We start from the raw sequence: 24,814 nt of genomic DNA, 5'->3' as shown, positions 1-24,814 counted from the left end.
AATTTGTCACCAATTTTTTTTGTGAAAATGTTGTTTTTTTTGTAAAAAAAAATTGTAAAAAAAATTGTAAAAAAAAATGATTTTTTGTTAAAAAAAATGATGTTTTTGTTTTAAAAAAATGATTTTTTGTAAAAGGAAAATTGCTGACAAATTTCATATAGTAGGGCAAAAGCAGGCTAATAAGCAGGCTCATAAGCAGGCTAACACTAGCCTACTAGTAGTAGTAATAATCAGAAGAAGAATAATTTTTGTAAAAAAATGTTTTTTTTGTAAAAAAAATATTTTTTTGTAAAAAAAATTGTAAAAAATGATTTTTTTGTAAAAAAAATATCAATAAAATTATCGAATTATTTAGGGGGGCTTAAAAACATTTTAGGCTGGCTAATGACGCCACTGGTTGAAACCATGAGCAAGGAGGAAACAAAAGCCAAAGCAAGCAAAGAGAAACCAGTGGGCTCTGCAACCATTCTGTCCAGTGGACAGTGATCAATGATATAATAATCATTATTATATTATTAATTAGCCAATTATTATTACTATCATCATTATTCTTCTTCTGATTACTACTACTAGTAGGCTAGTATTAGCCTGCTTATTAGCCTGCTTATTAGCCTGCTTTTGCCCTACTATATGAAATTTGTCACCAATTTTTTTTGTGAAAATGTTGATTTTTTTTGTAAAAAAAAAAATTTTAAAAAAATGATTTTTTGTTAAAAAAAATGATTTTTTTGTTTTAAAAAAATGATTTTTTGTAAAAGGAAAATTGCTGACAAATTTCATATAGTAGGGCAAAAGCAGGCTAATAAGCAGGCTCATAAGCAGGCTAACACTAGCCTACTAGTAGTAGTAATAATCAGAAGAAGAATAATTTTTGTAAAAAAATGATTTTTTTTGTAAAAAAAATATTTTTTGTAAAAAAAATATTTTTGTAAAAAAAATTGTAAAAAAATGATTTTTTTGTAAAAAAAATATCAATAAAAATTATCGAATTATTTAGGGGGGCTTAAAACATTTTGGGCGGGTTAATGACGGCACTGGTTGAAACCATGAGCAAGGAGGAAACAAAAGCCAAAACAAGCAAAGAGAAACCAGTGGGCTCTGCAACCATTCTGTCCAGTGGACAGTGATCAATGATATAATAATCATTATTATATTATTAATTAGCCTATTATTATTACGATCATCATTGTTCTTCTTCTGATTATTACTACTACTAGTAGGCTAGTGTTAGCCTGCTTATTTGCTTGCTTATTAGCCTGATTTTGCCCTATTATACGAAATTTGTCAGAGATTTTTTTGTAAAAAAACAAATAAAAAATATCAAATTATTTAGGGGGACTTAAGAACCCCCCTAAAATAGGCCTAATGACTCTCTCTTGGCTTCTCTGACTCTCTCCACTCTCTTGACCTACTTTCAATTGCGGCAACAGCAGCCTCTCATAACAATATTTTGACTTCATTGATACATTAAGGCATTTTCCACAACCTAATTTTATTTTTATTATTCATTATTAATTTTTGCTTTATTCTTGTAAAATTACTAAAAAAAATTCTATTTTTGTTGGTTTTGTTTTTTTACTAAACAGTTCATTTCTGACCTACATTGGCATATTTCCAAACAAAACATGGAATGGATTGAAGAAAATCACAACAAAACAAAGTCACGTGTGGAAGGTCTTTTTCAGCAATGAAGACATCGGTGTCCCTGGTACATCTGGTAGATCTAGTGTGCTTATTATCAATAAAGCGTATTATCAATAGTCCAAAGATACATATTCAAAGTTAGTCTCTGGAATGATTAATTCCTACTTGTCTTCTAAAATAAATAAACATATCTCTGGATTCCCCAGATCATGGATTATAAGGCCCGGCTCTCGTTACCCTGAAGGAGATGACTATGTCATATTCATACTTTCCCTGTCCCATTTCTGGATATGGTTTAGCATATATTTGTGTAAAGCAACAAAAGCATTAGTGAAGGCATACATCCCTGTGGGGAGCCAATAGAGAAGTCATCAATCCCGTGAGCACACAACCCACATTTGTTTCTTAAGTAGGTGTCAAGGCCTGATCTCCTCCAGGTGTTTAAAAAGTAGTGTGTGAGTGAGTGTGGCGTCCTCCACTCCTTTGTTCACCTGAAGGCATCTGTGTGAGTCCATATGTATACATATATAGTATATATACCGTATTTTCTGGAGTATAAGTCGCTCCGGAGTTTAAGTTGCTCAAAGCCAAAAATGCATAATTAGGTCAAAAAAAACATATATAAGTCACTCCGGAGTATAAGTCGCACAAGGCCAAAAATGCATAATAAGGTCGAAGAAAACATACATAAGTCGATCTGGAGTATAAGTTGCACAAGGCCAAAAGTGCATAATTAGGTCGAAAAAAACATACAGTGAAGAAAATAAGTATTTGAACACCCTGCTATTTTGCTATTTCTCCCACTTAGAAATCATGGAGGGGTCTGAAATTTTCATCGTAGGTGCATGTCCACTGTGAGAGAGATAAACTAAAAAGAAAAATCCAGAAATCACAATGCATGATTTTTTAACAATTTATTTGTGTGATACAGCTGCAAATAAGTATTTGAACACCTGTGTATCATCTAGAATTCTGACCCTGAAAGACCTGTTAGTCTGCCCATTAGAAGTCCACCTGCACTCCATGTATCATCCTGAATCAGATGCACCTGTTTGAGGTCGTTAGCTGCATAAAGACACCTGTCCACCCCATACAATCAGTAAGACTTTAACTTGTAACATGGCGAAGACCAAAGAGCTGTCCAAAGACACCAGAGACAAAATTGTACACCTCCACAAGGCTGGAAAGGGCTACGGAGCAATTACCAAGCAGCTTGGTGAAAAAAGGTCCACTGTTGGAGCTATCATTAGAAAATGGAAGAAGCTAAACATGACGGTCAATCTCAATCGGAGTGGAGCCCCATGCAAGATATCACCTCGTGGGGTCTCAATGATTCTAAGAAAGGTGAGGAATCAGCCCAGAACTACACGACAGGACTTGGTCAATGACCTGAAAAGAGCTGGGACCACCGTTTCCAAGGTTACTGTAGGTAATACACTAAGACGTCATGATGTGAAATCATGCATGGCACGAAAGGTTCCCCTGCTTAAACCAGCACATGTCAAGGCCCGTCTTAAGTTTGCATATGACCATTTGGATGATACAGAGGAGTCATGGGAGAAAGTTTTATGGTCAGATGAGACCAAAATAGAACTTTTTGGTCATAATTCCAATAAGCGTGTTTGGAGGAAGAAGAATGAAGAGTACAATCCGAAGAACACCATCCCTACTGTGAAGCATGGGGGTGGTAGCATCATGCTTTGGGGGTGTTTTTCTGCACATGGGACAGGACGAGTGCACTGCATTAAAGAGAGGATGACTGGGGCCGTGTATTGTGAGATTTTGGGGAACAACCTCCTTCCCTCTGTCAGAGCATTGAAGATGGGTCGTGGCTGGGTCTTCCAACACGACAACGACCCGAAGCACACAGCCAGGAAAACCAAGGAGTGGCTCCGTAAGAAGCATATCAAGGTTCTAGCATGGCCCAGCCAGTCTCCAGACCTGAACCCAATCGAAAATCTTTGGAGGGAGCTCAAACTCCGTGTTTCTCAGCGACAGCCCAGAAACCTGACTGATCTAGAGAAGATCTGTGTGGAGGAGTGGGCCAAGATCCCTCCTGCAGTGTGTGCAAACCTGGTGAAAAACTACAGGAAACGTTTGACCTCTGTAATAGCAAACAAAGGCTACTGTACCAAATATTAACATTCATTTTCTCAGGTGTTCAAATACTTATTTGCAGCTGTATCACACAAATAAATTGTTAAAAAATCATGCATTGTGATTTCTGGATTTTTCTTTTTAGTTTATCTCTCTCACAGTGGACATGCACCTACGATGAAAATTTCAGACCCCTCCATGATTTCTAAGTGGGAGAAATAGCAAAATAGCAGGGTGTTCAAATACTTATTTTCTTCACTGTACATAAGTCGCTCCGGAGTATAAGTTGCACAAAGCCAAAAATGCATAATTAGGTCGAAAAAAACATACATAAGTCGCACTGGAGTATAAGTCGCAGAAGGCCAAAATGCATAATTAGGTCGAAAAAAACATACATAAGTCGCTCCGGAGTATAAGTCGCACAAGGCCAAAAATACATAACTAGGTCGAAAAAAACATACATAAGTCGCTCCGGAGTATAAGTCGCACTAGTAACATAAGTTCTAACAATAAAAGAATAGAGAACAGGCTGAATAGGTGTAAGATATGCTAACACAATGGTTATTCAGCTACACAAAAAATAAACATGAACAGAAAAGGTGTCCAGTGTTTATGGAACATAAACACTTTTTTCATTTATAAGTCGCTCTGGAGTATAAGTCGCAGGAACAGCCAACCGATGAAAAAAAGTGTGACTTATAGTCCGGAAAATACAGTATATATATATGGGTGTTTGTCTATATGTGCTCTGTGATTGGCTGGCCACCAATCCAGGGTTTACCCCGCTTCTCGGCCAAAAGTAAGCTGGGATAGGCTCCAGCATGCCCGCAACACTTGTGAGGATAAGCAGTAAAAAATGTATGAATGAATGAACATTATGTTTATTCTCGTAAATTGTGACTTATTCGTCTTAATATTTTGACTTCATTCTCATTTTACATTTCTGCTCTTTCTTTAAAATTTAAAACTACTTCAACTTCTTGTAAATTTTATTCTCGTAACATTAAAAAGTCTTCTGCAACATAGTGTTCCATAAATGACAACTTTATTCAATCTTCTGTTCATTCATTCATTTTCTACCACTTATCCTCACTAGGGTCGCGGGGGTGCTGGAGCCTATCCCAGCTGTCTTCTGGTGAGAGGCGGGGTACACCCTGGACTGGTGGCCAGCCAATCACAGGGCACATATAGACAAACAACCATTCACACTCACATTCATACCTATGGACAATTTGGAGTGGCCAATTAACCTAGCATGTTTTTGGAATGTGGGAGGAAACCGGAGTACCCGGAGAAAACCCACGCATGCACGGGGAGAACATGCAAACTCCACACAGAGATGGCCGAGGGTGGAATTGAACTCGGGTCTCCTAGCTGTGAGGTCTGCCCGCCAATCTTTTGTTTGTTTCCTGGTTTCCTGGTAACTAATAGCATTTATGGTACCAGTTCAGCTACATTCAGCTATCCTACAAGTAATTCCATTTTCAAGTTATTTGGCCAACACTGTTTAACTCAGGGCGGTACGGCTAGGAGGACCGGGGTTCGATTCCACCCTTGGCCATCTCTGTGTGGAGTTTGCATGTTCTCCCAGTGCATGCGTGGGTTTTCTCCGGGTACTCCGGTTTCCTCCCACATTCCAAAAACATGCTAGGTTAATTGGCCACTCCAAATTGTCCATAGGTATGAATGTGAGTGTGAATGGTTGTTTGTCTATATGTGCCCTGTGATTGGCTGGCCACAAGTCCAGGGTGTACCCCGCCTCTCGCCCGAAGACAGCTGGGATAGGCTCCAGCACCCCCGCGACCCTCGTGAGGAAAAAGCGGTAGAAAATGAATGAATGAATGTTTACCTCAGCTGTCTTCGGACACAGTCGGGGCCTTTCTCCCAAAGATGCCCACGAGTGATTCAAAAGGCTCGACCAAATCCCCAAGAGAACTCAAGTCTCCAAAATCATCAAAGGCCCAGAGCCTCTCTATTGAATTCAATGAACCAGCTAAAGAACCAACACCTTCAGAGGCTCCTGAATCACATGACGATACCGCAGAACTTCCCAGACTCTCACCCAGTCGATGTCCGATTAAATCCTGGATTATTCCTGCACCACCTTGAGTCGCCCGGCAACAGGGAACCAGAAGCTGGCTGTTAACCGGGGATATGAAACCGGCGGTTTGCCGATGAATATCGGGGGATCTGATATTGTCATATCGATCGCTCAGATGCAGTAGAACGCCATCACCGTAGCTATTTTTATCCTTTTTCATGATCAACTTGAGAGCGTTGACGTGTGCTGAGTGTGTGTTACGGAGTGTGCCCATGTCAAAGGCATCAGTATCTTCCTCACCACCACCCTCATCATCATAATAAAAGACATTATCTCGGATATCTTCTTTCGATGTCCGGACAGGATCTTTGAGTTGGTGGCGACTTCGGACTATGTAAAGTCCAGGGATCACTGTAGGGAAGAAGAAAACGAGTGGTTAGTGCGCAGACCTCACAGCTGGGAGACCCGAGTTCAATTCCACCCTTGGCCATCTCTGTGTGGAGTTTGCATGTTCTCCCCGTGCATGCGTGGGTTTTCTCCCGGTACTCCGGTTTCCTCCCACATTCCAAAAACATGCTAGGCTAATTGGCAACTCCAAATTGTACATAGGTATGAATGTGAGTGTGAATGGTTGTTTGTCTATATGTGCCCTGTGATTGGCTGGCCACCAGTCCAGGGTGTACCCCGCCTCTCGCCCAAAGACAGCTGGGATAGGCTCCAGCACCCCCCATATGACCCTTGTGAGGAAAAGCAGTAGAAAATGAATGAATTAATGCTTATTAGCCTCCTTTTGCCCGATTATATGAAATTTGTCAGATATTTTTTTGTTAAAAAAAATTAAAAAAAACATTTTTTTAATCTATAAAAAATATCAAATTATTTGGGGGGGGCTTAAGAACATTTTAGGGGGATGAAGCTCCCCTAAAATAGGCCTAATGACGCCACTGCCGCACACTAATTTAATAAACTCTTGCCTGAAGTCCCACCTGTACCCGATTATTCTCTTGGCCTACTTTCAATCACGGCAGCAGCGCCACTCGTAACAATATTTTGACTTCAATTATGTATTTATTATATTAATGTATTTTCCACAACCTATTTTTTATTTGTATTATTCATTATTATTTTTTGCTTTATTCTTGTAAATACTAGCTAGGCTAGTATTAGCTTGCTTATTGGCTCACTTATTAGCCTGCTTTTTCCCTATTATTTGAAATTTGAGATTTTTTTTGTAAAAGAAAAAAATCTATAAAAATATTTTTAAATAATCTATTTAAAAAATCTATTAAAAAAATATCAAATTATTTAAAGGGGCGTAATATTTTAGAGAGGCTGAAGTCCCGCTAAAATAGGCCTAATGACGGCACTGAGTAAGACCTAAATACACAGCATTTAGGTCATGTGATTATTCGAGGTCACTATGGCTTCTCCGAAATTGCAGGTAAACATTTATGAATGAATATACTAGTCATTCATCCAGGTCATTGAATCCATCATGGGCCGCACGGTGAACAAGTGGTTAGCATGATGGCCACACAGTTAGGAGATCGGGTTGACCTAGTTTGTCTCCGGGAACTCCGATTTCCTCCCACATTCCAAAAACATGCACGTTACACGTTACTTATGGTCACTTACCGTGTCAGGAATCAATTAACTGCAATAACCATGAACGACAATACAGTAAACATACATAAACAATACATAATGGACACAAATATTATCCTACCTATCAGCAGAGATACACACAGCAGAAAAGCCATTAGAGCTCCAGCGCTCAGACCCACAGGCAGGATGATTGCCTCAGCAGGACACTCGGGCAACAAGCCTTCTGCCCCACACGTGCACACTTTGATGGTGACGGTCGCTGTGCTACTCCGGACGGGATAACCGCTATCTTCAACCACCACGGGAAGGACATACGTGTCTTGCACTGCCCGCTGGAAACCGGCGCGTCGCGTCACGATGCCGGCAGTGTTGTCTGAAAAAAGTGTCACATTTGATGACAATCCCAAGTTGTCAGATGTCTGAACACATGTCTCCAGCCACACACGGAAATGCAACTTTTATCTTGAACTGGCTCAGATGTAAGATACCTATATCTATAATTCTATAATATATATCTATTTTCTTTATTCTACATATATAATTAAAGTTATACATAATTCAAGGAGAGTCTTGAACCAGTCATGATGTGCTATATATATCACTATATTGACACTTACTATGGTACCCATTATGTCATTGGATGCTCATATCACCTCCTACTTTGGTACGTGACAAAATAATACAAAAAAAAACAAAATACAAAAACAATTAACTTGAACTATATTAGGAAAGCAGGAAGTGAACAAATGTAACAGTTACTGATTGTAAAAGTACCAGATGGAGGGGTAGGATTTAATAAGCTTTGCTTCTTCCTACTCCTTTTGGACATGTGGAACTGTGAACTGATTATGGGATGCACTCAATTGTAATCTGATGCATGTTCAAATGAAATTAAACCATTACCATTACTAGCACCCACAGTTTAGATTTAGGTTGAGTTTAGGTTAAGGTTCAAGTGTCCCATTTCAGCATTTCAGTATGTGGAATCAAACTATGGAATGGATTGAGTAAGGACCTCAAACAAATTAAAATTAAAATTAAAATTAAAATTAAAATTAAAATTAAAATTAAAATTAAAATTAAAATTAAAATTAAAATTAAAATTAAAATTAAAATTAAAATTAAAATTAAAATTAAAATTAAAATTAAAATTAAAATTAAAATTAAAATTAAAATTAAAATTAAAAACCATATTAGGAAAGCAGGAAGTGAACAAATGTAACAGTTACTGATTGTAAAAGTACCAGATGGAGGGGTAGGATTTAATAAGCTTTGCTTCTTCCTACTCCTTTTGGACATGTGGAACTGTGAACTGATTATGGGATGCACTCAATTGTGATCTGATGCATGTTCAAATGAAATAAAACCATTACCATTACCATTACCATTACCATTACCATTACCATTACCATTACCATTACCATTACCATTACCATTACCATTACCAAAGTCACCCGTTCACTTTACTGCAAATGAAAACATCATCCCGCCAGTTACACGTTGTCTTCCTGCCTTCCTGAAAGAACAGTTGCAAATGATATATCCATCCAATTCCCTACTTCCATAATCTCGAACAGTGAAGTTTCTCTTGCGAAGTTCTTTGGGGATCTTGAAGAAAAACCTCTGGTTGACAGGCGGAAGATCCTTGTCCACAGCACTGAGAATTTGAATCACCTGTAAAGCAGAGATTTACAGCTGACATAGTCTGTGTTTGCATTTGCGATCATCTTGGGTATGAATGTCGTATTCATTTTGGGTCCTTATTAATGTATCTAAAGGTGGGATGGAATTAGAATTGGTTGAACTTTGAAAAATTGCAGTATATGCGGTATTCAGGCTCAGTTATGTACACACTAATATTTACTTTGATGTCCCTTTCCGAGTTTTACTTGGCTTTTTGAAGCCATCTGCAAACTTCTGAATGCTGTTTGGCAACTCTTCTTAGCAGAGTTGTTTATTTAAAATAGCTGGTTTTCTGGCACAGACCCAGCTTTTAAGCAATTGGGTTAAGCTCCTGCCGTGGGGGGTGGGGGGGTATTCTCAAAGCTTAATGTTAATGTGCTTTATTGATCCCAGAACCAGTTCTCAGAACCCACTCGTGGACACTTTTTAGCCAACAGGTTTTTGATTTGGAGATAGAGTTCCTTCTTCAGAATTCCATCTGCTTTGTGCTGAACCTCAAAAAGCCTCCTTTTGACTATTCCCCAAAAATTAACACACTGGGAACCCATTCTCAACTAGAACCGGTTTTACGGAACCCATCCCTACTCATTTATAGACATTTTTCTTATGACTGAATATACTGTATTTTCTGGACTATAAGTCACACATTTTTTCATAGGTTGGCTGTTCAGAGTGACTTATGTATGTTTTTTTCGACCTAATTATGCATTTTGGCCTTCTGCGACTTATACTCTGGAGCGACTTATGTATGTTTTTTTTCGACCTAATTATGCTTTTTGGCCTTGTGCGACTTATACTCCGGAGCGACTTATATATGTTTTAGTCTACCTAATTATGCATTTTGGCCTTCTGCGACTTATACTCCGGACCGACTTATGTATGTTTTTTTCGACCTAATTATGCATTTTGGCCTTCTGCGACTTATACTCCGGAGCGACTTATGTATGTTTTTTTCTACATAATTATGCATTTTGGCCGTCTGCGACTTATACTCCGGAGCAACTTATGTATGTTTTTTCGACCTAATTATGCATTTTTGGCCTTGTGCGACTTATACTCCGGAGCGACTTATGTATGTTTTTTTCTACCTAATTATGCATTTTTGGCCTTCTGCGCCATATACTCCGGAGCGACTTATGTATGTTTTTTTCGACCTAATTATGCATTTTTGTCCTTGTGCAACTTATACTCCGGAGCGACATATGTATGTTTTTTTCTACCTAATTATGCATTTTGGCCTTCTGCGACTTACACTCCAGTGCAACTTATGTATGTTTTTTTCTACCTAATTATGCATTTTTGGCCTTGTGCGACTTATGTATGTTTTTTTCTACCTAATTATGCATTTCTGTCCTTGTGCAACTTATACTCCAGTGCGACTTATAATCCAGAAAATACGGTAATTAGGTAGAAAAAAATTGGAGTATAAGTGGCATTTTTTGCGGGTAATTTATTTTCCAAACTACTTGACCAAAACAGACATTACGTCCTCTTGGAAGGCAAGTTCTAACAATAAAAGAATAGAGAACAGGCTGAATAGGTGTAAGATATGCTAACACAATGGTTATTCAGCTACACAAAAAATAAACATGAACAGAAAAGGTGTCCAGTGTTTATGGAACATAAACACTTTTTTCATTTATAAGTCGCTCTGGAGTATAAGTCGCAGGAACAGCCAACCTATGAAAAAAAGTGTGACTTATAGTCTGGAAAATACGGTATTTGTATTTACCTGTCCAACATGAGAAGTTTCACATACGAAGGTATCCAATGGAAATGCCAGTTCCGGATCAAACTCGTTCACATCCAGGACGTTGACTGTCACTAGCACTTTGGTGGACAGCACAGGATTTACTGAAATTGTCAACAAGAAGCCATGAATATACACAAAATGGTGTTAAATTGGGTAACCCCTGAAACCCCAAACAAATTCAGCATCATTTATTCGTGTGTATTGGGTGTATATTTATATAGCACATATTTACCCCTTGGTAGTATTTAAATATAAACGACTACCCCTTGGCTTGGATTTGGGTTTCAAATCCTAAAAGTGTCATGTTGTATTTTGTGTAGTTTATTTTTGTTATTGTTGGTACTTCCTGTTGTGTACTTTTATTTATTTCACGCTATTTCCTGTTTAGTGATAGTTCTACCCCTGTACCCTTTACCTGGTGCTGTGGGGTGCAACTGTCTGTTATTTGCAATTAGGTGTGCTTTACTGTATTTTTCCTTGGGTATCCTCATACTGGGAGACCTTTACCACAAATTACCATTGTAGGGATCCTTGAACGTTCAATCAGAGCAGGTATGACCTTTCTACTTTTCCACTGCTATCTGAGATAGGGGGTGGGTATTATTATACACTCCATTTGACCACACACGGTTGTCCAAATATTTCAGTTAGGGTTGGATTGAAGTACTTACTGCAGGGGTCTCAAACACGCGGCCCGCGGGCCAAGTGTGGCCCGCAGGACACTAGTTTGAGGCCCCCACCTTGATATGAAAGTTTAATGTTAGTGCGGCCCGCGCAAGTTTGATATGGATGCTGTATGGTATCATGTACCCAGAAAAAATTATTGCGTTTGATTCATGTTCATGTTAAAGGTTAAATAACTGTTAATAGTTATCCTCCCTATCCGTGTGGAAGTGGTAAGTTTTTGGCAATTTAAGTTTAAAGGAAATAACTTGAAGGCTACCATTTGGGTCGCTAGCTCTCTAGTTTGCGAGTTAGCATGTGTCTCAAAACCCTGCAGTTGCGCAATATGTTGTAAATAAAAAAGTATAAATGTGACTATAGTCGTGTTTTGTCATGTCTACAGGGCTCTAATAATGCTTTGTTCATTTTAATTATGAAAAAAATAATTTGTCTACCCACCAACTATATGTGGTTTCTTAAGTTTTTATTATTTGCCGTTTTATTATTATTATTATTATATTTATTTATTACTGATTGATTGATTTTCTTTATTCTTGATTTGTTTATTTATTTTTCATCTTATTTTGCAGAAAAATAAAAATTAAGATATTTGAGAAAAGTGGAATGTTTTATCAGAGCTTTTATTGTAGAAAATCGGAACCAAAGCACTGAAAAAGTTTGTATATTTTTCTGTTTTTAATAAATGCATTTTGGTTTTTTTTTTTGAAAACCAGCCTTGCCCAGACCCTAGCTCCAGTGGCCCCCAGATAAATTGAGTTTGAGACCTCTGACTTACTGACTTTGAATGCAACCACAGTTATGTTGTGATGAAATACTTCCTCTCTGTCCAAGTATTCATTTGTGGAAACAGAGCCATCGATGGCATCAACGTCAAAACAGCTGTCTTCGTTTTTTTGCCATTCCAGCGAATACCTTTAGAAATTCGACCACATGACATGGAACACGTTTAGGCGTCATGGGAACAACTCGACTCCTGCTATTACCACCTTTTTCAAAGTTTTACCTGACTGCACTGCTGCTGGCATCAAGGTCTTGTGCTGTAACGGAACCGATAACGGTTCCTACGGGGGTGTCTTCATATGCGTCCAGAGAGTAGGATGCTTTGCTGAAGACAGGAGGCTCTTCGACATCCATGACAGTTACCTTGACAGTGGCTGAATCCAAAAAAGGACCCAATTTGAGGAAACGGGGATCCATCTGTGCATTGGACGCTTCCACTTTGAAAGTGTAGGACTTTTTTGTTTCGTAGTCCAGAGGCTGGAAATACAACAATAAGCATGATGAGACACACGATTCAGGGTGGAAATGGGAAAACCAGTTCTTGGTGAGGACGTGTGTGTATGGCTGGCTGGGCTGTGGCGTTCCGAAGCTTACAGTCAACAGAAATGAGATCCCGCCACAAAAAGATAAACTTTATGGGATTGTGGGATTATTTGATGGAAATTATTAGTACGGAAATCCTTGTTTATGGTGGTAATTTGTTCCAGGCCTGACTGTCATCAGCAAATTTTCATGTAGGAGGATTCTTCAATTATACAGTAAATTGATTATTTTTATAGTTAACAGCATAAGGGTTATAAATTTGCTTAGTAACTTTATTATGACCAAACCCCGATATAGTCTCTCGCAATAAGATGGTTCAATTATCACTTCCTCGCTCAATAATCAATCACTTCAATAATTCATTCATTCATTCATTCGTTATTTGTTGCTATTGTTTCGTTGTTGACTATGGCATATTATTAGTCTATCACCTCGTACTTCGGTATGTGACAAAATTAAAAAATTAAAAAATTAAAAAATTAAAAAATTAAAAAATTAAAAAATTAAAAAATTAAAAAATTAAAAAATTAAAAAATTAAAAAAATTAAAAAATTAAAAAATTAAAAAATTAAAAAATTAAAAAATTAAAAATTTTAAAATTTAAAAATTTAAAAATTTTAAAAAAAATTCACATTTTAATTTTTTAAATTTAAAAATTTAAAAATTTTTTAAAATTTTAAAAAATTAAAAAAAAAATTTAAAAATTTAAATTTTTAAATTTTTAAATTTTTAAATTTTTAAATTTTTAAATTTTTAAATTTTTAAATTTTTAAATTTTTAAATTTTTAAATTTTTAAATTTTTAAATTTTTAAATTTTTAAATTTTTAAATTTTTAAAAAATAAATGAAACTGTGAACTGATTATGTGATGCACTCAATTGTAATCTGATGCATGTTCAAATGAAATAAAACAGCTTGTTTCTCACTATAGATAATAACAGAAAAGTAATGAAACAAACACAAAGTACCTTTTTCAAGATAACAACTCCTTCTTTACTTTGGCTATTCGAGATGATTTCAAACATGTTGCTCTCATCCCCTGGTACAATGCAGTAGTCCACCTCTGCATTTCTGTCCGTGTCTAAATCATGGGCTAGAATCCGACCCACCACCGAATCCACCAATGCTGTCTCGGGTACCCGCAAATGAAAAATACCTAGTAGAGTCACGGATACATAACAAATTGATATGGTATATACAATATAAACTGCAGACGCATTTTACAATCAATTTACAGTACTTTGGATTATTGATTTCCAAAAAGCTAAGCAAGATCTAATCAGACAGAATGGAGATTGATTGAAGATTTGACTCACTCTTGACAAAACGAGGCGGATTGTCATTGACATCGCTGAGGGTGATATTGATGGTCACAGTGGATGCAAGTCCCCCCAGTTGCCCACCCATGTCTTTGGCCTGGATTATAATCTGATATTCGTCCTTCACTTCACGGTCCATGTTGGCTGAAGCTGTTCTGATGACTCCTAAATGGCGAGGATTACAAATACATGTTAAGGTTTTATTTTATTTACTGGATAAACGTGTATTTTCAATGCCACGCCTTGCTAAGCAGTAATAGTTTGTAATGTTTACCCCACTTCTCGTCAAAATAAAGTTGCCTGAGATGATCACACGCATTTCATAATGCATAATTTGTAGTAATTTGTAGTAATTTACTAAGCAATATACTAAGATCTATGTGAAGTATTTCCATAATGCCTCATATTAACTCACTAGCAAGATCTCAGTGTATAGACTGGTCATATATCTCATCTGGTTTCATATTATCTACATACTGTATTGTATATAACTCTGGGAAAAACTGTTGATTTTGTTAATACTTGAGTTGTTTATATTGTTTATTTTTCTATATTGTGTATTTTGTACTGCTTAACTGATTCTGTACTCTTGCTGCTGCGCAATGCAAACAAACCCCACTGAGGGATGAATAAAGGCATATCTTATCTTATCTAATTTGTAGTAATTTTCTACTAATAATTCCAATTTCCATCATGTTGTCAAACTTTTGACCATATCCCAAATGCCAGCAAATGTCCTCACCTGACTTGGAGTCCACAGAAAAGTCTTCCTGACCGTAAAGGATGCTATAGACAATCTGTGCACTGTTACCATATGTGGCGTCATCTGCATCTGTGGCGGTCACCTGTGTCACAAACGTTCCTGGGAAAACAAGATGTCAAAAATCTTAGGAAATGAATATGAAATGAATGACTTTGCTTTGGTTTTGATTTTCTACAAGAAAAGCTCTGATAAAACATTCCACTGTTCTCAAATATCTTACTTTTTATTTTTCTACACAAAATAAGATGAAAAATAAATAAACAAATCAAGAATAAAGAAAATCAATCAATCAGTAATAAATAAATAAATATAATAATAACAATAAAACGGCAAATAATAAAAACTTAAGAAACCACATATAGTTGGTAGACAAATTATTTTTTTCAGATGAAAATGAACAAAGCATTATTAGAGCCCTGTAGACATGACAAAACACGACTATAGTCACATTTATACTCTTTTTATTTACAACATATTGCGCAACTGCAGGGTCTTGAGACACATGCTACCTCGCAAACTAGAGAGCTAGCGACCTAAACGGTAGCCTTCAAGTTATTTCCTTTAAACTTAAATAGCCAAAAACTTACCACTTCCACACGGATAGGGAGGATAACTATTAACAGTTATTTAACCTTTAACATGAACATTAATCAAACGGAATAATTTTTTCTAGGTACATGATACCATACAGCATCCATATCAAACTTGCGTGGGCCGCACTAACTTTCATATCAAGGCGGGGGCCTCAAACTTGTGTCCTGCGGGCCACATTTGGCCCACGGGCCACATGTTTGAGACACCTGGTTTAGAGGAATAAATTTAATGCTAATTGATTAGTCCCTGCAAAAGTTGTACAATGTGATGTAAACAATGAATAATAGTGGTGTAAAGGTGTGTTATTTCATGTCTACAGGTCTCTAATAATGTTAAAAAAAAACATCTAGAAAGTTCTAAACATTTTTTCTATGCTCTAAATTGGAAGATATTACATTTGTTAAAATTGAACCCCACAGTCTGGAAGTAATTCAAGCACTTCAGCTCCGTTTCGTAGTTGTGTTACAACATCCTTAAATAGCCAAATATTTAAAATCGAGACTGAATGACAATACCTTTTGGTGACATCTCAGGAACAATGGCACAGTGTGGCCCATCTGAAAATCGAGGTTCATTGTCATTGATGTCCTGCACCTTGACCACAAATTCTGACTCGGGTTCCAACGGGAGACCAGTACCGACATCTACGGCTTGGGCTCTGAGTACATAGTAGGACTTTTCTTCTCTGCAACACATTGAAAACAGTCAAAGTATTTCGATTTTTCTGGGGCGTTTATTACAGCTAACAGCCCGCCGTCAATTTCAAAACTGTCAACTAGACAATCATGCAGACCTATAATCAGTCTTCAATTTATCGAACATTTGTCAGGACCCATACGGATCCCTGATGCTCCTTTCCGGCCTTTTATTCCCTTATTGTAGCACCCTGACGTAGAATGACTGCAACCATCGTTGATGGTAACAGCTACGGTTTATGGCCCTGATGTGGAAACATCGACAATTTTGATGGCAAATCATTTAAAGGCCCACTCTGATGAGGAATCATAACCAGATTGTTATCATTTCTCTTGTGTGTAGTTCACTTTCTTGGCGTGCATGACTGTTTGTCTCTCAGTTCTGGGTTTTTTTTTTTGCTCGTAATATTGTGGCCTCTGATTCACAGTCCGGTGGGCCCTGCGTATTTAAAGGCAATAAAAGGCATTCAATTGATTGGTTAAGATTACTCTCAGTTGTGGTCAACCCTCTCGCACCTTCTTGGGAGGAATGTAAGTGTAACTCATGACACGGGAATAGATTGTGCCACGCAAGGTAGTCCAGGTAGTTGACGCTCATTGTGGCCACTGATGTGCAGTCCGGTGGGCCCTGCGTATTTAAAGGTAATGAAATGTGTTCAATTGATTGGTTAAGATTACTCTAAGCTGTGGTCAACCCTCTCGCACCTTCTTGGGAGGAATGTAGGTGTCGGTGCGCCGCGCTGCGCTGCGCTGCGCTGCGCTGCGCTGCGCCGCGCTGCGCTGCGCTGCGCTGCGCTGCGCTGCGCTGCACTGCGCTGCACTGCGCTGCACTGCGCTGCACTGCGGCATCACAAAAACTGCAAAGTGCGCTTGTTTTTTTTTTTACTTGTAATACTCGTAATACTTCCTGTCCTGTGTTGTTGTCATCTGTTTTGCAGCTAATTTGTTTTCTGTCTATTTAGCCTGCTGCTGTGTTTAATGTAATTGTCTCTTCTTTTTGTACTCCTACTCATGACACGGGAATAGATTGTGCCCCGTGAGGTAGTCCAGGTTGTTGACGCTCATTGCGTTGACGCTCCGGATGTGCAGTTCGGTGGGCCCTGTGTATTTAAAGGCAATGAAAGGCATTCAATTGATTGGTTAAGATTACTCTCAGTTGTGGTCAACCCTCTCACACCTTCTTGGGAGTTATGTACGTAAGTGTTGGTGCGCCACGCTGCGCTGTGCTGCGGCATCACAAAAATTGCAAAGTGCACTTGTTTTTTTTTGCTTGTAATACTCTTGGGAGGAATATAGGTGTTGGTGTACCGCACTGCAAGTGCACTAGCCACATTCCGTTTGCCTATGAAAATAGAGTCCCATGTTTATTGTCAAGTATCTCCTTTTGCTGCTAGAATGAAGTGACTCTGAACTGAATCATTTGTGTTTCTATCCAAAAGGTAACTCTGATAGGCTAACTCTGTTAGACTATCAAACCTACTTTAGATACTCAGTACAGTATTGTTATTGCTCACCTGTCAAGCTTCATCAGAGCATGTATATCTCCTGTTGTTTGATCGATGGTGAAGACGGACCCAACTCCTTCTCCTGAAAGCGTGTACTTAACTGCATGGTCACCATGGTCCATATCTGTATGGAGCTGAAGAGCAAACATGCAAGTGTTGTACGGCGCAATCACTAATATTGATTGGAAATTCTTACAATGAAAATGGAAAATATTCTTGGAAAATCCATCTATTTTCTCCATGCTGGAGCCTATCCCGGCTGACTTTGCGTGAGAGGCGGGGTACACCCTGGACTGGTCGCCAGCCAATCGTCAGACATATACAGACAAACAACCATCATATCACATACCTACTATTAGTAATAGCAATACATGTATATATGCTAAGATACATGTGTATACTGCATATTTACTGAAAGAACTGCATCTCAGCCTTGTGATATAGGTGGGGAAAGCCGGATAGTACAAACTTCCGTCTTTGCTACTTTCTCCATTTTTACTGTAAATATTCCAAATATTTCCACTGGTATTATCTCTCATTTTTGTACATTTTCTTTTTGTAATATTATAATATAGAGTAAGATTATTATTATTGTTGTTGTTGTTGTTGTTAACATTTAATATTATTAAAAATAAAATAATAATAATTATTATTGTTGTTGTTGTTGTTGTATGTTATTATGATTAGGATTATATTATTTTAATTCCATCATATTATTATTATTATATAATTTTCCTTATTATTATTATTAATATTACTAGTATTATTATTATTGTTAATATTTAATATTATAAATATACTGATAATAATAATAATTGTTATAATTATTATTATTGTTATATGTTATAATGATTATGATTATATTATTTTAATATATTTATAATATATAATTTTCCTTAATGTAATGTTATTTTTTCCATATATATTATTATGACTTTATTGATGTAATACTGTAACATAATTTTCCAAAAATGCAACTTCATTTAGTTTAGTTTGGTTCTCTTATTGTATTTTTTTTATTGTATATTCCACAATTATGCAACTACAATTAGCAATTACATTATTTTTTATGCAATATCACAATGTTTTTCTCCTTGAATTACAATTTTTTTTAGATGACTTTTTCCTCCTAATATTTTGACGCCATCTTGTAATTGACTGCTGTTTTTTCTATTTTGCAGGGATTTTTTGAGTTTTCTTGTTTATTAATTTGTTTATATTATATTTTTAAACCCGGGCCCGCACTTTGGACACCCCACAATCACACAGACATCTGTTGGGTGGGTTGGGCTTTAGGAGACAATGGATAATCATGAATAAGCACATTAACACTTAAACCTCCAACCTGAAGTGCATTAGGTCATTTAATTTCCTTCTTCTCTACACACACACATTCCGTCTTTGGGGATAATCACGCTGTGACTCAGTTGTCTGCACCAACACCAGATTAATCAAGGGATCATGCCAGTATTTCCTCTACCATGAGATGAAGGGGGTAGGGCTCGTACTCCTAAAGCCACTACCTTCTCCTCAAGAAGGTACAACTTCTGCTACTGCTATGGAGTGATAGCATACGTTGAAGGTCTTAGTTCATTTTTCCTTTTTCTAACCTCAATTTGTTATGTATAGAAACGATCAAGAAGCAGTCGTGTCCACAAAAACACAAGCCTACAAGAAAATGGCACCAATGCAAGAAAACACTGTGGAACCTTGGTTAGCGTCGTCTGTTCCAGAAGGTCAGACTCTAACCAAATCATAAAAAATGTCAATCCAAAAACAATTATAGTTTTACATGTACTATAACAGAGGGTGGCACGGTGATCTAATGGTTAGCGCACAGACCTCACAGCTAGGAGACCAGGGTTCAATTCCACCCATCTCTGTGTGGAGTTTGCATGTTTTCTTTGGGTACTCCGGTTTCCTCCCACATTCCAAAAACATGCTAGGTTAATTGGCCACTCCAAATTGTCCATAGGTATGAATGTGAGTGTGAATGGTTGTTTGTCTATATGTGCCCTGTGATTGGCTGGCCACCAGTCCAGGGTGTACCCCGCCTCTCGCCCGAAGACAGCTGGGATAGGCTCCAGCTCCAGGAAAAAGCGGTAGAAAATGAATGAATGTATAGCAGAATTTTAAATACATTTAACGCATACGGTGGTCGCAACTGGAAAATGTGAGGCAAATTGTTGCCGTATATTTTGGATGTAAACCAAAAAAAATGCTAACTGAGGTTCCACTGTGTGGCAGTAAGGATTCATACCTTTCCGACATACTGTGGTACAGAGCCCATGTATTCTTCTAGAACAAAGAACTGGTTCCACACCCATCCTCTCTTAATTCGCTGAAACCGTGGCGTTCCGTGTCTGATTCTTGTCCTGCCCTGGAGGTACGTCACCCCACTTTTAGTCTTGAAATGGATCTGAGGCCCAAGAGGATTTGGGTAACTAAAGTCCAGCAGGAAACTGGAGCATAGCAGAAATATGGCGGCATATTCCCATGTGATCATGAGGGAGAAGTTGGAATGTAGTCAGATGTTCAAATGGTTGATACCAATATGCATCCAAACGTCTTCATGAGAAGGTTTTATATTGTCCAAGTCCTTCTCCAAGTGTCCATGTGATTGATACGCATTTGTTGGTGATTTGATTGTTAATAGGTGTTAACTCGTAGCTTGTTGGCTTCCTTGCACAGGTACCTTCCTGGTCTTCTTGCTAGTTCTTGGATACCTTGAGAGAAAAGACATAAATTGCAATATAGTTATATGAATCAAATGCTGATTTAGGCAGTTTTTATGAATTAACTTTTTAAACCCTGTAATAACCCTTGGTTTATTGTGGTTAATAGCTTCCAGATCCGACCAATTTCCACTAAATAGGATTCCATATTTATAAAACTTTTGGAATTGGAGCATAAAAAAAACCTGTTTACGACCTTCTAAATATGCTTTAATTATTAGAGCCCTCCAGGGATGAATTAACACCCCTATAGTCAATATATGTAGTAATATACCCAATATACCCACTATGCCAGTGGTCTCAAACACGTGGCCCGCGGGCCAAATGTGGCCCGCAGGACACTACTTTGAGGCCCCCGCCTTGATATGAAAGTTTAATGTCAGTGCGGCCCGCGCAAGTTTGATATGGATGCTGTATGGTATCATGTACCCAGAAAAATGTATTACGTTTGATTAATGTTCATGTTAAAGGTTAAATAACTGTTAATAGTTATCCTCCCTATCCGTGTGGAAGTGGTAAGTTTTTGGCTATTTAAGTTTAAAGGAAATAACTTGAAGTGCTACCGTTTAGGTCGCTAGCTCTCTAGTTTGCGAGTTAGGCCTGCGTGCTAACCCCTCGTACACCGTGCAGCCCACCCATGTTCATTCATTCATTCATTCATTCATTCATTTTCTACCGCTTTTTCCTCCTGAGGGTGCTAGAGCCTATCCCAGCTGTCTTCGGGGTACACCCTGGACTGGTGGCCAGCCAATCACAGGGCACATATAGACAAACAACCATTCACACTCACATTCATACCTATGGACAATTTGGAGTGGCCAATTAACCTAGCATGTTTTTGGAATGTGGGAGGAAACCGGAGTACCCGGAGAAAACCCACGCATGCACGGGGAGAACATGCAAACTCCACATAAAGATGGCTGAGAGTGGAATTGAACCCTGGTCTCCAAGCTGTGAGGTCTGCGCGCTAACCACTCGACCACCGTGCCGCCCCACGCATTTTATTATTGTGATTATTATGTTGCTATTATTGTGCCTGTTGTGTGAGAATGCTCTTTAAGCAGTCGTTAATATTCTATGATGTGTTTCATGTTATATAATTAGCTTTTTGGTCATTCCATGGATTATTGGTAGATGTCTGTGAAAGATGAGTAATTACCTGAGAGAAGCTTGGCTGTGTCCGTGTGACTGCTGCACAGTACTTTAGCTCCAAATACTTCCTATACTTGTGTATTCCTTTCTGTGAATATTCTCTGTGTTAAACTAAAGTGGACATTCCGTTCCCCTTGCCTGCCTGATCCTTCCTCTCTCCGCGTATTCCCTCAGCTAGCTCACCTTCTGTCTCTCTCTTCTCTTTCTCTCCCTCTCCACCATATATATCACTTTGATCCTCTCTTCTCCCTCCCCCAGCTTCTGTCACGGTCATCCGCTCCACTCATCCTGCATTCACATACTATCCTTTCGCTTCTTAAAGGTCATTTATGGATTTTATTGCACATTTTTTGTTTTATTCCAAAGAAAACCTCTCTTCTTTATTTTCCGGCTTCACACACAAGCAGGCAAAAGAGAGCTCATCAAGTCCACAAAGGCGCTGAGGAAGAGTTGTTTTTTTCAGTTAGGGTACCGGCTTTTTTGTAACAAAAACATGAACTGAAAGTAATTTTTATTTTTATTTTTATTTTTATTTTTATTTTTATTTTTATTTTTATTTTTATTTTTATTTTTATTTTTATTTTTATTTTTATTTTTATTTTTATTTTTATTTTTATTTTTATTTTTATTTTTATTTTTATTTTTATTTTTATTTTTTTATTTTTATTTTTATTTTTATTTTATATATAATAATCATAATAATATATTCCGATTTTCTCAGAAAAATGAGAATGTTGTCAAGATACACTTTTAACTGTTTAATTAGTCATGGTTGAATTTATAACAGTTATTATATGTAATTATAATAATTATATTATTATACAATAATAATAATTATTATATATAAAATAATAATATAATAATAATTATTATATTATATTTATAATAATAATTATTGTTGTTGTTGTTATTATTATATAATCATATATTAAATAATAATATAATAATAATACTATAATTATTATAATTACATATAATAATATGTGTATAATAACATGTGTGCGGACACCGTGTTTGACAAGGACAAGTTGTTTAGGTATGCTTTTTTTCTTTTCTTTATTTCATGTTTATTTATATTTTTCCTAGGATAATAAGTGCCACTTTGAGTTTGATTCCTGAAAATGTTGATTGTTATAATTACATATAATAATTATTATAAATTAAATAATGACTAAATAAACAAAACACATACAATAGCCACTCATACAGAGTGGATTATTTATAATGCATGGATTTGTGTATCTTGACAACATTCTAATGTTGAAAATGTTGATTATTATAATTACATATAATAATTATTATAAATTAAATAATGACTAAATAAACAAGACACATACAATAGCCACTCATACACAGTGGATTATTTATAATGCATGGATTTGTGTATCTTGACAACATTCTAATTTTTCTGAGAAAATCTGTCATTTCTTCCATTCCCGCCATCCGGAAGAGCCAGCTTGGTCGCCAGGGGGGATTATAAGAATATTATTATAAGAACACTGCTGCCTTTCTGCTCAGTGTTGCAGTTCACCTCAGGGTAGAACCATCGTATGTCACTGTATAGTTACAAGTTACTAAGTTATTAAGCATCACCAAATACATTTTTTTTCCACTTTTCTGACCTATAAATGTAGTTACAATGTTATATTATTGTGTTAAATATGCTAAAGTTTCAGATAAGGAGGTTTGAGCATTTGGAAGTGAATTAAAAATTAAAACAGACCGTTTTTGAGGGAAGCACAAAATTGAAGAAATACAGCTGAATAGGTGCAGATACTGGAAGATCAAGCGGCTCATTAGGAGTCCACAACTCAATACAAAAGGGCTGAAAATGAACGCAATAGGTCGCCTTTAACAACACATGCATTAGATGCACAGATGGCAAGGCCCCCTTTAGTGATACACAACTTAATCCTTCTCACATATGTTGGCTTTATCAGAGCAACTTTAAGTTTTATTGTGAATGTGTGTTTGTGTGTAAGACATTCTGAGAAAAACTAGTAATATTACACTCTAAAAAGTAATTCAGAGTATCTGTTGACACCACTTGATTTAATACATAAATGCAATGTAAAAAATTTAATTAATTGATTTAGATAAACTTTTTTTATGTTATGTTATATAAATAATAATGTTGGCTACTACATGAACTTAATTTAGCATGTCATATACACTCAAATTTTATTGTTGGTAAGCTTAAAACAAAATTCAAGTTGCCATGACTTAATAAAATTAGCTTGGTAACATAATATATACACACAGACATGTGTATATATATACTGCTACTTAAAAAGCTGTGTGCATTGTTATTATAATTAAGTAGACAACAAATTAAACTACTTGAAAAACTACTAAAATGATTAAGTCAGTTGACTTAACATATTTCTTTGAGTTACGAACTTAAAAACTTGTCCCTATGACAACAATTATTCAGTAAGCATTACTGAAAATGAGCTTTGAGTGAAGAGAAAAAGCTCATTTGTGCAATGCAATATTGTTTGTTGGTTCAAAGCAATTTCAAATTAAGTCGTCATAACTAAGAAAGACTAATGGAAACTGTTGCGTTGTCTTTTTTTTGTTGAGGCTAAACATTTATTTTTTGAGTGTATACTGAGTATGAATTCATTTGCATAAAATATTTTCTTTATTTTTCCATCATTCTCCTTTTTTCCTCACTGACGAGGTCCCAGAGTCTGGAGGAAGAGAGGAGAGGCACAGGATCCACGTTGCTTGAAGTCTAGTGTGAAGTTTCCACCATCAGTGATGGTTTGGGGTGCCATGTCATCTGCTGGTGTCGGTCCACTCTGTTTCCTGAGATCCAAGGTCAACGCAGCCGTCTACCAGCAAGTTTTAGAGCACTTCATGCTTCCTGCTGCTGACCTGCTTTATGGAGATGGGGATTTTACGTTCCAACAGGACTTGGCGCCTGCACACAGCGCCAAATCTACCAGTGCCTGGTTTAAGGACCATGATATTTCTGTTCTCAATTGGCCAGCCAACTCGCCTGACCTTAACCCCATCGAAAATCTGTGGGGTATTGTTAAGAGGAAGATGCAGAATGCCAGACCCAAAAATGCAGAAGAGCTGAAGGCCACTATCAAAGCAACCTGGGCTCTCATAACACCTGAGCAGTGCCAGAAACTGATCGACTCCATGCCACGCCGCATTAATGCAGTCATTGAGGCAAAAGGAGCTCCAACCAAGTATTGAGTACTGTACAT

General features: G+C 37.1%; 1 protein-coding gene across 1 annotated transcript; it reads right to left on the bottom strand.

Annotated features, from left to right (window-relative positions):
- Window positions 1-5,304: 5,304 nt before the first annotated feature.
- On the bottom strand, window positions 5,305-21,801 carry LOC131109911 (cadherin-12-like). The gene is made up of 13 exons (XM_078788876.1): window positions 21,601-21,801; window positions 19,967-20,432; window positions 17,716-17,840; window positions 16,022-16,191; window positions 14,892-15,011; window positions 14,147-14,314; window positions 13,799-13,986; window positions 12,511-12,764; window positions 12,283-12,419; window positions 10,803-10,924; window positions 8,947-9,061; window positions 7,509-7,760; window positions 5,305-6,193 (listed from the first exon to the last, which is right to left on the bottom strand). Exons 2-13 carry the CDS (start codon window positions 20,210-20,212, stop codon window positions 5,592-5,594), a joined length of 2,499 nt encoding a protein of 832 aa, XP_078645002.1. The 5' UTR covers window positions 20,213-20,432; window positions 21,601-21,801; the 3' UTR covers window positions 5,305-5,591.
- Window positions 21,802-24,814: the final 3,013 nt, after the last annotated feature.

Source organism: Doryrhamphus excisus, linkage group LG2, assembly GCF_037039965.1.
Source record: "Doryrhamphus excisus strain RoL-2023G ecotype Guam linkage group LG2, RoL_Dexc_Guam_v1.1, whole genome shotgun sequence".
NCBI lineage: Eukaryota > Metazoa > Chordata > Actinopteri > Syngnathiformes > Syngnathidae > Doryrhamphus > Doryrhamphus excisus.
The sequence above is the reverse complement of the archived record's forward strand: the minus strand, read 5'-3'. Positions and strand labels throughout refer to the sequence as shown.